Source organism: Sturnira hondurensis, unplaced genomic scaffold (assembly GCF_014824575.4).
Source record: "Sturnira hondurensis isolate 20B ecotype Veracruz unplaced genomic scaffold, ASM1482457v3 Scaffold0011875, whole genome shotgun sequence".
Classification (NCBI taxonomy): Eukaryota; Metazoa; Chordata; class Mammalia; order Chiroptera; family Phyllostomidae; genus Sturnira; species Sturnira hondurensis.
Window position 1 is genome coordinate 351700 of NW_028084506.1, and position 16662 is coordinate 368361.

General features: G+C 35.6%; 1 protein-coding gene across 6 annotated transcripts in view; it reads right to left on the reverse strand.

Annotated features, from left to right (window-relative positions):
• Nucleotides 1-16662, reverse strand: part of NEK1 (NIMA related kinase 1) — a 111747-nt gene that overhangs the window by 86454 nt on the left and 8631 nt on the right. For 5 of the 6 annotated variants that reach the window (XM_037060409.1, XM_037060406.1, XM_037060405.1 and 2 more), the window contains 5 exons: nt 15475-15572; nt 6821-6904; nt 4983-5050; nt 4770-4856; nt 1373-1427 (listed from right to left, as the gene is read on the reverse strand). In XM_037060409.1, the coding sequence (XP_036916304.1) occupies nt 1373-1427; nt 4770-4856; nt 4983-5050; nt 6821-6904; nt 15475-15572 (392 nt within the window). The remainder of the gene's footprint in view (nt 1-1372; nt 1428-4769; nt 4857-4982; nt 5051-6820; nt 6905-15474; nt 15573-16662) is intronic. The other variant, XM_037060408.1, reaches the window with a different exon arrangement.

Genomic DNA, 16662 nt, shown 5'->3' on the forward strand with positions numbered 1-16662 from the left:
TTCACTGTTGGTTCCCTGTATATTTTGCTTTATTTCATTTTGTGTAGCCTTCACTTCTTCCTTTATTTTGCAACCATACTCAATGATTTCTGTGAGCATCCTGACTACCAGTGTTTTGAACTCTGTATCTGATAGGTTAGCTATCTCCTTGTCACTTAGTTCTTTTCCTGCAGTTTTGATCTGTTCTTTCATTTGAACCATAGTTCTTTGTCTCAGCATACCTGTTACATTGCAAGGGAGCAACTCACTCTTCTGTATGTGGGGGAGGGGCCCCAGAGGGAATAATGCTGCTTCCTCAGTTCTCAGTGGGCTTTCAGTCACTTCCCCTGCTAACCACAAGCAAATTGGGCCCTTCTGGTGCTGATTCCCAGGTGGGTGGGTTTGTGTACATTCTAGGATCCTGTGGGTCTCTCCAACTAACTCTCCTATGAGACTAAGAGTTCTCCTGCCACTGCAACCCATAGTTTTTTATAGCCAAAGGTTCTGAGGCTTTAGTTTCCCACTCTGGAACCCTGGGTTGGATGGTCTGTCCCATTCCCCAGTTTCTTCCAGGCTTATCCACACGTGAATGTGGGATACCCCAGTGCAACAGCCACCATCCTGCCCACCTGGTTTGCCAGCCGCTGCCTTTGTTGTGAATCCTCTCTACCCCCGCTTCCTCTATCCACCCCTCCTACCCGTCTGGATGAATGTTACTTCTTTAACTCCTTGGTTGACAGACTTCCACACAGTTCAATTTTCTGGAAGTTCTGGTTGTTTTTTGTTTTTAAATTGCTTGTTACCCTTCTTTTGGTTGTGCAAGGAAGAGAAGCATATCTACCTATGCCTCCATCTTGGCCAGAAGCTGAGTAATAACACTTCTTAAGCTAAAATATCAAATTCATATATGAATTTAACATTAAAAAGATGGCAAATTTATTTGTCATTAGAAGTAGTTTTCTAGCCCTGGCTGGTGTAGCTCAGTGGATTGAGCGCAGGCCTGCGAACCAAAGTATTGCGGTTCTATTCCCAGTCAGGGCACATGCCTGGGTTGCAGGCCGGTTCCCGGCAGGGGACTCACGAGAGGCAACCATACATTGATATTTCTTTCCTTCTCTCTTCCCTTCCCCTCTAAAGATAAATTTAAAAAAAAAAGAAGTAGTTTTCTAGAAAAAAGTATAATATAGGTATTATAATATAAATATGTAATATATGCATACATATTACGAGAAAATTAAATTAAAATTTATACTTCAGAGAAGTTGAGAAATTTAAAAACTGACAGAATTTCTAGTGCAATGGGGTCATTGGAAAGATGCATGATAATTATTAAAAAATAAAAATATAATCACTTTGACATAATTTTAAAAATATTTCAGAAACTCCCACTTACCGCATGTTTAAGAGTGCACATCTCATAAAGGACACATCCCAGAGCCCAAATGTCACTAGGAAACAGATGAATAAAAATTCTTTGTAAGTATCAGGTTTTATTCAATTTTTTTTCACTTAAAGAAAATGCCAATATGAAAATGCTTTGCAAAAATGTGTTCCATAAAACACGTCCTTTAAAACTTAAAACCCCAAACCCAACTCCAACTGAATGATGAAAGCAGCTATCCCATATGAGAAAAACAATGACTGTCCACGCAATTATTTTAAAGTTGCATTGAAGAAATTTAATTAAAAAAATTTCAGGTATTCCATTGTTATTTTATTTTACAAGTCAAACTGCTTTATTCATTTATTTGCAAAATGTGTGGTTTTAAAAAAATAAAGGAAAATACTACTTCAATAAACGTGAAGAATATTAATTTACTAAATTCATGTCTCAAATAAACCTGTGACAGCCAACTGAAATATTATATAAAAGGGAATATATTCATTGATATTATTCTAAATTAAAGGCTTAGGCCCTGGCTGGTGTGGCTCAGTGGACTGAGTGCCAGCCTGTGAACAAAAAGGTCACTGATCTGATTGGCCAGGTCACCAGTATGAGGTGCACGAGGGGCAACCATATATTGATGTTTCTCTCCCTCTATTTCTCCTTCCCTTCTTTCTGAAAATAAATACATAAAATCTTCTAAAAAAAGGAAAGGACTTAGTTATACTATCTTCCTTATACTTGATCTCTATCTTAAAACAAACAGGTATTTTTATAATTAAAAAAACTACCTCTATTTTTGAAAGAAAAAAAACAATACTCATAGTTCAGAGAATAGAGTAACTATGTCAGAGTTACTTAGTTCAGTGGTCCTTAGAAGTCAACAAAAGCAAAAACCACAGCTCCTGAAAGCTGAAATTAATGGGAAAAAATAAAACCCTATTATTGAAATCCTAAGTTTATCTTTACCAGAAGTGTCAAAAAAATCTACAAATATAAATTTATAATTCTGACTTCCGCCAAGATGGAGGCATAGGTGGAAACACTGTGCCTTCTCCCACAACCAAATTTGACTACAACAAAAGTTTTGGAGAACTAGAACACACCCAAAGACCAGAACACGGAATTATACGGAAGTCTGACAGCTACGAACCGTTCAATGGGGACAGTAAGAGAGGCGGAACCAGCAGTGGAGCTGGGTCGGGCAGGACAGATCCCCCGACCTAGGCGCTAGGCTCGAGGGCAGCCCAAAGCCAGTCGAGGTGCAGGGCAGACTGACCAAGGTCGCACATTTGCACACAGTGAGATAGACCACGCAGGCCCCAGGGGACAAACCCAGTGGTGGAGGGCCGACAGCGGTGGCACACTCGAGTGCAGTGGAACGAAACGCGTGGGCCTGGTGACAGTGGTGGCTGCAATGCCGGTGGGGGTTGCGGCAGCGGGTGGCGGAGGGAAGCCATTGTACCTCTTTGACCCCGCCCCCACATACAACGTCACAACCCAGCAACTGAGTTGCCCTGCTCTAATGAACACTTTAGGGCTCTGATCCTGCTACTTAACAGGCATGAACAGCCCAAAAGATGGCGCAAGAGGAACTCAAAGTCCCAGAGCCAATAACTCTAAGCGACCGAGAAATTGCCAGCAGAAGCCCAATTTAAGACACTATCAGGATGCTCACAGAATTGGTAGAGTACAGTCACAAATTAGAGAAACATATGAAGGCTAAACTAATTGAAATGAAGGGAGATGCACAGGAAACCAATAGTGATGGGAAGNAGAAGTCAACAAAAGCAAAAACCACAGCTCCTGAAAGCTGAAATTAATGGGAAAAAATAAAACCCTATTATTGAAATCCTAAGTTTATCTTTACCAGAAGTCTCACAAAAATCTACAAATATAAATTTATAATTCCTATTTTCTATTTAATTCCTAGATTCACTTGAGAAAAGAATGTAAATATAATTAAGCTAGTTAGTAACTTGTGCATGTTACAAATTAAACAGTATAAACAAAAAACATTAATGATCCTATTAATAAAATACTTTAAAATACATTTATAAACTATGAATTTTAAAGTATAATTAATGATGCTCATCCATCACATTCTAAAGCATTTTCTCCACAAAATTAATTTTACATAAAATTATTTAAAGGATGATTAAATCCATTCTTAATTTAAAGAATGATTTTTTTTACAGTTGACTTATCCACAAGACACAGATGTAACATTAAAATGTGAAATTAGCTGAAAGAAAATGCTGTTATCTTTTAGAATATCTACTAATAATATATTCCATGGACTAGACTGATTACTGTAATACAGATTGATTTTAAAAAATACATTGCTAGAATGATGTTCTCAATCTCTACTGCTCAAGTTTGAAATACAGCTTCATCCTTATTCTCAAAATAAATAAATAAATAAATAAATAAATAAATAAATAAATAAATAAATAAATACAGGGGAGAGAGAGGACAGATAGCAATCGCAAACAACATGCATTATGGCCAGCTATCACTTTCTTCCTTTTAACTTCTATGAGCACTTTCAAAATTGAAACCAATGTTTTTTCTATCACAATGAGTGAGAGAAAATAAAGAATAATTAGATTTCAGTGGCAGGATTCCTCTTCCCACCAACAGAAACAATCTGGTAACCACAGTACAGCTCAGTAATTAGAAAACTGAGATTGGAAGCCAGATGCCTGGGACTTCGAAGTTACTTTATATCTCTCTGCATCTGATTTCCTTATAAGGAATGGAGGAATGATTAACACACGTGATTAATATGTACAACTTACAAGGTTATTGTGAAGATTAAAACACAGAAAGCATACAAAACAGTGCCCAGTTTAGAGAAAATCTTCAATAAATATTAACCATTGTCATTGAATAGGAAGTTACTATTACAAAGAAAAAGACCAAAGAAAGCAGTCTATTTCCAAATATAATTTAAATAATAAATATTTTTTTCTATAGTTCCTTTAGCATAATAGTGAAATAGCTTCTTAACAATTACCCTCATCATATATATTTTAAAAATGTATGTGGCCCTGGACAGGTGGCTCAGTTGGTTGGAGCATCGTCCTGTACACCAGAAAGTTGTACATTTGATTCCCAGTCAGGGCACATACCTAGGTTGTGGGTTCAATCCCCAGTTGGGGTGCATACAGGAGGTAACCAATTGTTGTCTCTCTCTCTCTTTTTCTCTCTACCCTCCTCATCCCTTCCTCTCTCTCTAAAATCAATAAAAATATATTCTTGAGTGAGGATTTTTAAAAAATGTATGTGTGCATATATATACATACATGTACATTACAGACTTTAGAATAATGTTCTTAAGGCTACTACATATAGTTTACACAAAGACTTAAAGAAAATATATACATAATACTATTTTACATACCTTTTATTATTGTAAGGTTTGTTTTCACAGATTTCAGGTGACAAGTAGTATGGGGTCCCTATGCAAGTTCGAGCCAGTTCCACAGTACTGAAACAAAAAGAAGTATTGGAGAAGCTTAAGATACTTAAAGATATAAATGATCACATACGCATCATCATGAATCAAAATTTCATTGAGGACATATCAAAACAAAATTTAAAGCTGATATTTTACCTATTAAGAACTCTAGCAATTCCAAAATCTCCAAGTTGTATTGTTCCATCTTTAGTTAAAAATATATTCTATAAAAAAGAGAAAAAACATAATTATTATTACAGTTCAGTTCTGAGTCAAATTTTCATAAAAAATACATGCAGCTTAAAAAATGCTAGGATAACTCGTCCTCTACATGCAAAAGAATGAATACAAACCCCTTTCACACATCATATACAAAAATTAACTCAAAATGGACGCTGTACCTAAACATAAGAATTAAAACTATAAAACTTCTATAGGAAAATAGAGAAATAAATCTTCATTGGGTTAGTGCAGATCCCTGGGTACCATCCAAAAAATAAAAATAAATAAAAATTAAAAGTCTAATGAAACAGATATAAAATTTTTTTAAATTTCCAGTAATTTACCTAACTATTTTGCATTTATAAATACAGAACTCCAACACTCTATCAAACGGTGAAGTCAAGAGTTTGTGGAGCACATGAATTAAAATTCCATCTGTATCAGTGAGGAGACTGGAATTGGGCACATTATCATAGCTAAAAATAACATAAAGTGGGATTGATGGGGGTGGGGTCAAATGGGTGAAATGGGACCTGGTGGCAGTATGTTGGGGATCAGGAAAGATGGGCTGTGGAACTTCCACCACAGTTCATCTCCTTCCCACTGCTCATCCAGGGGCTCTTAGGCTACAAAGAAGCTGCAGGCAGGAGGTAAGAAGACAGACACTCAGGCCTTAACACAGGAAACACACTCCCTCTGGACTCCACTCGGGAACTAACAGAGCCTAAGTGAAACAATGTTGAAACCTCTATGCAAAGATGCATGAGTTGTGGGACAAAGCATACATGCGAAGAAAAATAGCTAAAAAAGACACCAGGACAAAAATTCACTCCGGATAGAATTTATATTGTAAAACAGTCCAGCAAAAACTCCAAAGATGTTAAGAAATTGCAAAGAGATAAATGAAGGGATAAATATCCATTTAAAAATCAAGACATTATAAAGGAAGAACCAGTAAGAATAGATGAATGTGAAAATTCATTTTAAAATCTTGAAGAGAACATAACTATTATTAAAAAATAGATCCGATTAATCACTAGTTTACACAAAATTTAAAAGGTAGGGTGAGGAAATTACCTAGAATGCAATAGAGAGACATAAAATTAAAGTGCAACAAATAAGATACTTGAAGGGGTAGATTAAGAAACCCCACCATATGTCTAGAAAAAAAATCCAGAAGACAATCATGAAGATCATAATAGAGAAATAATATTTGAAAAACTATAACAAAACATTTACTGGGAAATACACCTTTTCTGATCAAAAGTACACAGCAAAATGAATAAAAACTGGCCCTCACCAATGTGCAACAATAACATTTCATAAAAATGAGGATAGACACAATATCCTAAAATCTTCCAGAGAGAAGAAAAAAGGATGAGAAATAATAATGGCTTTAAATTCCTAAACAGCAAGTAGAAGACAAGAACAAATGAGCAATATCTTCAAATTTCTGTAGGGAAATAATTTCCAATCTAGAAAGTGATATACAAATTATCATGAAAGAGAATGGAATAATGTCATCTCAAAAAATATTCGTTCCACACATCCATTTTTGGTATATTTTTCTGTTATAATGAGAAAGTAAATCAAGAAAGAGGAAGTAAGGAGGAAATCTAACCCAAGATGCTGATGAAGACTTTTAGGATTAGAGCAAAAGTAGAAAACATAATCTGATGCAGACTGAACTGAGTTAAAAAATTCTGGCCCAAGACAATGCTGCTTCCATGTCCATATTCATCAGAAAATATCAGTTAGCAGAATAAACATACCTGTGATTTTATGTCTCGATGAAGAATTTTTCTATCATGTACATGTTTCAGGGCCAAACATATCTGTACAAACCAGTCCAAAATCTAGGGGGCAGAAATGAGATCTGTTATTTCTTTTAAAATTTACATTTCAGGGGGTGGGCTAGGATGGGAGTAAAGGGCAGAAAACTGTACTTGAACAACAATTTAAAAAAAAAATTTACATGTCACAGTACTCTTTCCTTGACCACTAAAAAGGATTCAGGAATAGTTGGGGTTGAAGGGAACTAAATCCTTTAAAAATTTAGGCTATAATTTATTTATTTTTTAAAAGATTTTATTTATTTATTTATCTTTGGAGGGGAAGGAGAGAGGGAGAGAAACATCAATGTATGGTTGCCTTTTGTGCGTCCCCTGCTGGGAGTTGGCCTGCAGGGAACTGGCCTGCAACCCAGGCATGTGCCCTGACTGGGAATCGAACCGCGATCCTCTGGTTCGCAGGCCTGTGCTCAATCCACTGAGCTATGCCAGTCAGGGCTTTATAATTTATTTTTAATGTATGGTCACTAACATTACATAAATATTCAAGCCAATGGACACATTATGTGCAAGGCACATACTAACTTTAAAATGCAAGAGACTGCTACCAAAGCATCTCTTATAAATAAGAATAAATATGGAAAGACATTTCTAGAATGAAAATGGGAATAATTTATATTTTATGATACTATGATAGTGGGTGACTGCTTTTAAAGTATATCTTTTTTTTCTACAATTTTTTTTTACATGAGTAAAAGTCGTAAGAGGAAAAAAATCAGGATGGAAACCTGGACAACATCTCTTCTTTCTTTCTCTCCCCACACTCCCCATATACAAATGCATTTTGGAGCTGGCCACTTGAAACTAAAGTCTTAATATATTCCTCAGACCACACAAAAATAATTCCAAGTAGGTGGCATTTTGAAACAAAAAATTATATAAATAATAAAAGACAACAAATTAACTTTCTATAATCTTTGATTAAAGCAAGAATTTCAAAACATGACACAAACCCAAGTCGCAAGAAACAAAAATGAGAAAGTTGACGCTATAAAGTGTCTGCATGACATAATATATAATCAAACTTAATAATTACAGGAGAAAGTATCTGCAACATAATTGATAGATTGCTCATTCTCTACTATGCACGAGTTCTTCCGAATCACAGAAAAACACTGGCAGTCAAAACAAGAAGTGGCCAAAAGACCGGAAGGGCAAATGACAGAGGGAAAAAACCCCAATAAACACATGTACAAAATACTGACACTCCTCCAAATCAAAAAATAAAAATATGCCATCTGAGCTTGACAAAAATGAAATCATATACAATGCCGGTCAGAACGTGGGGAAATAGGTCTTTGCATACCTTATTTGTGGGAAAGTTAATTACAGTCATTTTGCAAAATATTTTTGTAAAAAATATTAAACTCACATACCATGTGAAAGGGCAGACTGTAATTTCAAATTTATCCTACAGATATAGTATCACAGACACAAAAGGGTGTGTACAAAGATATCTACCCCAGCACTGTTTGTCAGAGCAAAAAAATATAAACAACCTAAATGCCATCAAGGGGGCTCGTTCAATATATTGTGATATGAGTGTACTTAAAACAAAAGTTAATTTTATGTACACTGTTAAGTGAAATAGAGAAAGTTATAGAATAGTACACACAGCATACTCCTATTTTTTTAAAGTATATGTTTGTGTATATCGAACACCTAACTCTACATAACTGTGTATGAGTGGGTGGTATGTGTAAGAAGGAAAGAAAGAATAAAGTGAGGACATACAGAAAGACGGCTACTAATCAGGTAACAGTGTTTATTTACCTAAGGGAAAAAAATGTTTAAACTGAATGAAAGGTCAGTAACAAGCCTTCCTTTTTATTATTATCTCTTCAGTATTTTTAAAATAATAATTACATTAAAATAACCTAAAATTAATTTTATTTAAAAAATCAAGCCTCCCAGTTCAGTTCAATAGATGATTACTAAAGACTACACACAAACTTTAAGATCCTTTCCATATTCACATAAGGCACTGTAAGAAAAAAATGAAATACAGTTCTCTTGACCTTGAGGAGTTCATACAGAGAAACGTAAACAAATACTTATAATAAAATGTACAAGTCTTACAAGTGCAATTAGCACACCGAGAGAGCAATTAATTCAACCACTGAAGGTCAGAAACAAGTACAAAAAGAAGATGAAAATTAAGCTCAGCTGAGTCTGTCTACCTGCAGAACCAGAACACATCCAGAAACCACCCAAGCCTCAATTTACATTAGGACTGTTTGCTACCCTACTTCCCATACCTGGACTCCTTTATAATTTTACAAAAGTACTCAACGGCAGTGATATACCTAATAGGTACAGGAAGCGACAAAAAGGTAAATAAAGGCGCTCATTGACCAAGGGTCAGCAAATTTATTCTGTAAAAGGTCAGCTGGTAAATACTTTAGGCTTTCCAGACCACGTGGTCACTGTCTGCACCCAACTTTGCCACTGTAGTGTAAAAGCAGTCAGAGATTATATGCAAACAAACAAGTATAACTTACTTCCTTAAAACTTTATTTACAAACGCAGACAGTGGACTGACTGTCCTACAGGCCCCTGTCTGCCAGTCCCTATCAAAGACTGCTGAGGGAGATAAATAAACCAGAGAGTGTTGAAGAAGCACAGAGGAGCGCCTGGAGGTGATGAAAAAAGTTGAACAGATGTGGTTCTAGAGCTAATTTTGATGGAAGGTATCAACAGAGCTGAGTCCACTACATTAGGGCTGAAACACTTGCAGTTGGAATTGAGGGAGAACGAAGACCCTTAAATTATAACTCTACTTCTGATCTCTCCTTTTTATGGTACTTCCTTGTGCACAGTAACTGTTCATATTAACTGTTACACAATACTGCTAGGATAACGGCATTCTCTTGCTCAAAAGGCTTTACAATTCAAATGTTATGGCATGTTGAACAAGTCCAAACATCATATGGTAATTACATATACACTTGTCTGAATTACAGTTTTGTATGTATAACTTATTTCCACTACTATAAATTGCCTTAAATCACTACAATACTGCCATACACTTTCCCTGCTCCAAAATTCAGGTTCCTTTGATGGCAACAAAATGTGTCAAAATTCTTCTGAAGAATGCTGAATTCTAGTCCTGGCTGGTGTAGCTCAGTGGATTGAGCGCGGGCCTGCGACTCAGACGATCGCGGTTCGATTCCCAGTCAGGGCACATGCCTGGGTTGCAGGCCAGTTCCCTGTAGGCCAACTCTCAGCAGGGGACCCTCGAAAGGCAACCATACATTGATGTTTCTCTCCCTCTCTCCTTCCCTTCTCCTCTAAAGATAAATAAATAAAACCTTAAAAAAAAAAGAATGCTGAGTTCTGACCAGCATATTAAGGAAAAAAAAAAAAAAAGCTTGAGAAACTTTGACTGTCAAATATATCAATAAATAGAACTTGGCTTTCTCCGTATCAGAACAGGAAATGATCTTAGAGTGTCTAATAAGAGGTAATAGCTCACTTGCTATCTACCTTCTGTGTAATTTGCCCAGAAAGCAGATATCCCATGTCCAGCAGAACAGTTTTCTTTGCTTTGAGCAGCAATTTTTTTTTCTGAACAAAGGTTCCTCAACTATGAGTGAGCTAAGGATCCTAATACTGTGCGAACTTTGTGTATAGTTTTTCAAATTTTTTTAAAGATTTTATTTATTTATGTATCTTTAGAGGGGAAGGGAAGGAGAGAAGGAAAGAAACATCAATGTATGGTTGCCTCTAGTGAGTCCCCTGCCAGGAACTGGCCTGCAACCCAGGCATGTGCCCTGACTGGGAATCGAACCGCGATCATGTGGTTCGCAGGCCTGTGCTCAATCCACTTAGCTATACCAGCCAGGGCTAGTTTTTCAATTTTTCATTGTAGTAAAATACACATAATACAAAGTTTACCATCTTAATCATTTTTAAGTATATAGTTCAGTGGTATTAAACAAGTCATACTTTTGTGCTACCATCAGCAACCATCCAACTCCAGAACACTTTTCATCTTCCAAAGCCGAAACTCTCTATAACCATTACACAATTATTCTCCATTACCTCTTTCTCCCCAGTCCCTGGAAATCACTATCCTACATTCTGTCTCCATGATTTTTTCTACTTGAAGTACCTCATGAGTGGAATCATACAGTACTCATCTTTTTGTTACTTGCTTATTTCACTCAGCATAACGTTCTCAAGGTAGATCCATATCACAGCACATTTCCATCCCTTTTAAGGCTGGCATATATGAAGCTCATTTCTGTCAGTTTTCTATTTATTTTACATATGCCTTGTAGCTTTTTTGTCCCTCACTTTCTGCATGACTGTCTTCTTTGGTGTTGATTTTTTTGTAATAAAACATTTAAATTCATCTCTCACTTCCTTTTGCATATATTCAAGCTCTCTTTTTTTGCAGTTGCCATGGGGATTACATTTAATATCCTAGTTATAATACTCTAATTTGGATTCGTACCAGCTTAATTTCAATAACAAAAACTCTGCTCCTTGACATTTCCACACCATTCCTTTCAGTTGTTGATGTCATAAAATTACATCTTTATACACCTTTGTGTGTCCAAAAAGAAACTGATAATTTTTAAAAAACATTGGTCTCTTAAATTAATGTAGAAAACAAAATGTAGAGTTACAAGTTATAATACTAGCCTTTAGACTAAATAATTGCTTTTGCTTTTTTAAAATGCACTAGTCTCTTAAATTGTCTAGAAAGCAAAAGGGGAGTTACAAACATCATTATGATAATAAGCTTTTATAACTGCCTATGTATTTACCTTTTCTGAGATCTCTATTTTTTCATATGGCTTCAAGTCGCTGTCTAATGTTCTATCATTTCAATCTGCAAGACTCTCTTTAGCATTTCTTTCAGCGCAAGTCGAGCAATGATGAATAATCTCAGCTTTTGTTTACCTGGGAATATCTTAATTTCACTTTCATTTCAAAGGACAGTTTTGCCAGATACAAGACTTCTGTTTGACAGTTTTTCTTTAAGCACTTGAATATATCAGCCCAAGTCTTCTGGTCTCCAAAGTTGCTAAAAAGAAATATGCTGATAATCTTACCAAATTGCTGGTATATATAATGAGTCACTTCTTTGTCTTTGCCTTTTAACAATTTAATTACAGTGTCTTGGTGTAGGTCTAGTTGAGTTCAACCAACTTAGAGTTTGTTAAGCTTCCTAGATATTTGTATTTATGTCTTACAACAAAATTGGGAAATTTTCAGCATTAATTCTTCAAATACTCTCTCTGCCCCTTTCTCTCTCTCCTCCTCCTCCTCCTGGGGCTCCCACAAAGCATGTGTAGGTCTACTAGCTGATGTGGCACAGGTCCCTTATGGCTGGTTTACTTTTCTTCCAGTTTTCTTATTTCTGCCCCTCAGATTCAGTAATTTCCACTGTCATAGCTTTAATTCACAATTCTTCCTCCTACCTGCTCAAATGCCCGTTTGAATTTTGTAATAAATTTTTCATTACAGTTACTGTATTTTGGGGTGCCACAATTTCTTTTTGGTTTCTTTTTAGTTTTTATCTTTACACATATTTACATTTTGTTCATACTGCCTTCTCAACTTTCTCCATGTCTTCCTTTAGTTTTTTTTAGCATATTTAAGACAGTTGTCATAAAGTCTTTGTCTAGTTGCTCACCATCAGGTCTTTTTCAGGGACAGTCTGTTTTTCTTTGGGCCACTTTCCTGTCTCTTTATATGCCTTGTGATTCTGTTGTTGAAAACTCCTCATTTAAATCTAATTATGTGGTAACTATGACAAAAAGAGTCTCCTTCCCCAGGGTTTGCTGTTTTGAATTTTTTATTGTTGTTTTTTAAATTGACATATGCTGTATTTGAGCTAAGGATCAGCCTGAGGTATAAACTTAAAATCTTCTGAGGTCTTTTCTATGCCTGTATCCTTCCCTATCTGTGCATGGTGACTTTTTAATTCCCGTTGTATATGTGGTTGTTTTTGAATGTCCTAGTTTGTAGTGTCTAGGTACAAACTTCTGTAGAAAAGCTACAAACTTTTCTTTTCCAAAAAGGAAAAGAAAGAAATGAAGCAGGAAATAAAAGGGCTCTTACCTTTTGAATCCCCTAGGAATTACTTCCACGAGAAGGGATTGGGCTTGTTACAATGGGTTGAGGGATACCTGCTTCTTTGTCTGTACCTTGGAGATCAGAAGCAGCGATCAATATCTAGAGGACAGGGGCTTTCTGTCCACCCTGGCTCCCAGAAGGTGCATGCAAGCTACTCCTGGAATGCCTGCATGGCTGGCTGCCTTGGTACTCATAGGTTGGGGGTGAGTAGCTGCTACTACAAAGCTAAGAGTTGCAGTTGGCTGAAATTAGCCATAATTTACTATCCAAGTCTTTCCCAGGAAGTTGCGAGCCTTCAATAGACTACAGAGATCCAAATCAGTTACATCAAAAAGACTCTGCCACTAATTGTTGTATTGGTGGGGAGATAGATTCCTAGTGCTTTCTACTTTGCCATACTGCCAGAACACAAAAATTACTAGCTGACAAGTAGAACAAGGACTCAAACCTAAGTCTTCTTACTCCCTAGTTCTGTGCTCTGTCTACTAGGCTGAATTGTGGAAAAGGAGATAAGCGACGCTTGAGAATTATGACATTACCTTATGTAGTAATACTTAATTAAAATGTAACTCAAGATCTCACCTTACCATATTTACTAGTTAGTAGTAAGAGCCTAAAAGTTCCCACCTGTATGGTATTATCAACCAACAGCTTAGCTGTGCCAAATTGGTGTCTACCATAGGCACAGCTTTCCTAAGTACCATGATATGCTGTAAGTAAGAACTGTGATCTGCGCTCTAGAGTAAAGTACAACCTAGTTGAGGAAATAATTCTGATGTGAAATTATTCAGTACATTAATTCGTGTGCATGATACAGGAAAAGAAGTGTAGACATGGGAGACTACAATGGAGCATTATACAGAAGTTAGGAGCAACATGTGTGCATATAGCAAAACAGATGGATCAGAAACATAACACTTAGAAAAAAAGTAAAACTACATGAGATATTTTACAACAATTATGCACTTGAAATACATGTATAGAAAACAATGATAGCCATTTTGCTAAAATACAGAGATATTCATTAGACACTGGAATAGTGGACTAAGGACAGGAGGGGAATGAAAATGGAGTATGAAGATGAGAGTAAAAAGAAACAGCCTTTGCTAGAATGCAACATAAAGCAGCTATTAAAACTCATATAATTGATCTATTTGAACTAACAGGTAAAGATAATCAAGATAATGTTGAGGTGATAAAAGCAAGATAGAGCGTGATATATACGGTGACTTATTTCTGAATATGTGTCTCCGTTTTTAAATGTACATGTGCAAGTATGAAAAAAATAGTTCTGGACGAAATGCACCAAACTAAATCTCAGGGACAAAGCAGTGGAAAAGAGGACTTCCCGTTTCTGAACTTTCAAATCACTTTTTAATTTATCTTCTGTTTGTAAAAAATTTTTATAAGGTTTGGAGTTAGATAGAGGTATGTTCAATCACTAACAGTATGATTCTGGGAAAGCTACTAAACTTCTCTTAGATTTCTTATCTATTAAATAGAAAAAAACTACACTGATTCATGGCAAGGGAGTTATAAGAATTAAAACAGACAACAAATACAGCATTCTTAGCACAGTGCTTCCTCCACTCCCCTATGTAAAAGCATGCAATTAAAGTTAAGAATGGGTGATAATGAGAAACACAATTTAGAAAAGGAAAAGGTCATGGAAGGTAAGACTTAAGCACAGCTTTAAAAACAAGGTAGAATATCAGTAAGAGAGAGTTGCGGGTAAGGTATTACCATAATACTGTAAGAAAATAAGAATAAGCACACAGAAAAAATGAGATGTATAAACATGTGTCCCACTGTCTAACACAAAATCCATATTCAGTGAATATCTCTTAAATAAAAGAAAAAAGGTACACATTAGGGAATAATAGGGGAAAAATAAGAATACTGAGGTAGGGTAAGGTGATATTTTAGAGATCCCTGAAATCAAAATGGTGATTAGATTTAACACAATTGCCAATACTAGGCTTCTAGAGCCAGAGTTCAATAGCAAAGCCATATTTTAGGAAGATATGGTCTGGCAACAGTAAGCCAGAGTGACAGGAACTAGAATTGACTAGCTATAACAAATAATTTAGTTACATACATTCAGTTTAGTTATATGTTAGAATACACAGGATGAGACAAAAGTAGGTTTACAGTTGTTTGTATGGAAAATAACTCATTACTTAATAAATAATAATATAAGAATAAATTCTGTGTTTCAAGTGCTTATAACTGTAAACCTACTTTTGCTCCACCCCGTATATCATATATATAACAATACTATAAACAGGAAATGAGATGGGGAACTGAACTGAGATGGCAGCTAATTAGAACAGAAATGCGACTAAGACACTACAATATGATACTGAAATGTCCTAGTAATTACAATTAGCATTTGTACTTATAAGTAAATACACATATAAAGAAACTCTGAATTACTTCTAAATAACATTACACAAGAAGAGTCAATCTTCCACATCCTAACTCACCTGATCCTCTGGAAACAAAATGCCTTTCTGAGCATTTATTCTTTTAAAAAGATCCCCTCCTTCACAGTAATCCATCACTATGTAGAGAGAGCCATCTTCTACAAAATATAAAAATGCCATTCCATTTTTTAACATGTGTATCAAAAGCATAGATAAATTAAAGGTACTAAAAGGTTTACTAAAAAGCAGCAATTAATTAATTGTGTTCTGTTAAACCAAAAACAGAACCACACTCAAAAGAATTAGAGTACAAATTCAAGATATACTGGTCACATAGATTATACAATAACTTGGGCTAATAACTCCATCATTAATTATTTTTCTACCAAGAAAACACCATCTTATTGGACAGTGGTACCCACATTGACCCAAACATCTTTGAAATACAGACAATACGTAGACAGATATATAGATACTCCTTGACTTACAATGGGGCTATATCCTAGTAAACCCATCTTAAGGTAAAAATATGGTAAGTTAAAAATGGATATTTTATTTTTATTTTGTTAAAGATTTTATTTATTTACTTTTTTAGAGAGGGAAGGGAGGGAGAAAGAGAGGGAGAGAAACATCAATGTGTGGTTGCCTCTTGCGTGCCCCCTACTGGGACCTGATCCGGCAACGCGGGCATGTGCCCTGACTGGTAATTGAACTGGCAACCCTTTGGTTCACAAGCCAATGCTCAATCCACTGAGCAACACCAGCCACGGCTGATCCATATTTTTGTAAATCATATTCTATTTTACTAAATACCAAGTTTATCTGGGAGCAAGGATACTTTAGTTCTAATTCATACTCTGAAACTGGTATGCAATGTGAGCCTAAAATAGTCATTTAAACTATCTTCTACTTTTAATCTAGATTATCTTTCTGTTTTATAATTTAGAGGGATTTATGATATATGATAATATTGGGAATGACATCAATCAGATTTCAATAAGCCACCTCAACCTGCCTTTTGAGAAGCTTTGTCTTATCTCACTTCCTGCATTAACCAAAAAATGATATATATTCTGAAACAGTAATATAACTACGACATTTTAAGAACTTGAGAACACTTGCAACATACCTCAATAATATAATAATGAAGTATACAGGAGAATACTAATGAGTAGAATACTTCCTAAAGATTAGAACATTTTCTCAGTAGCAGTACTGGTAGCACTTAAAAGGAGTTTAGTTTAAAAA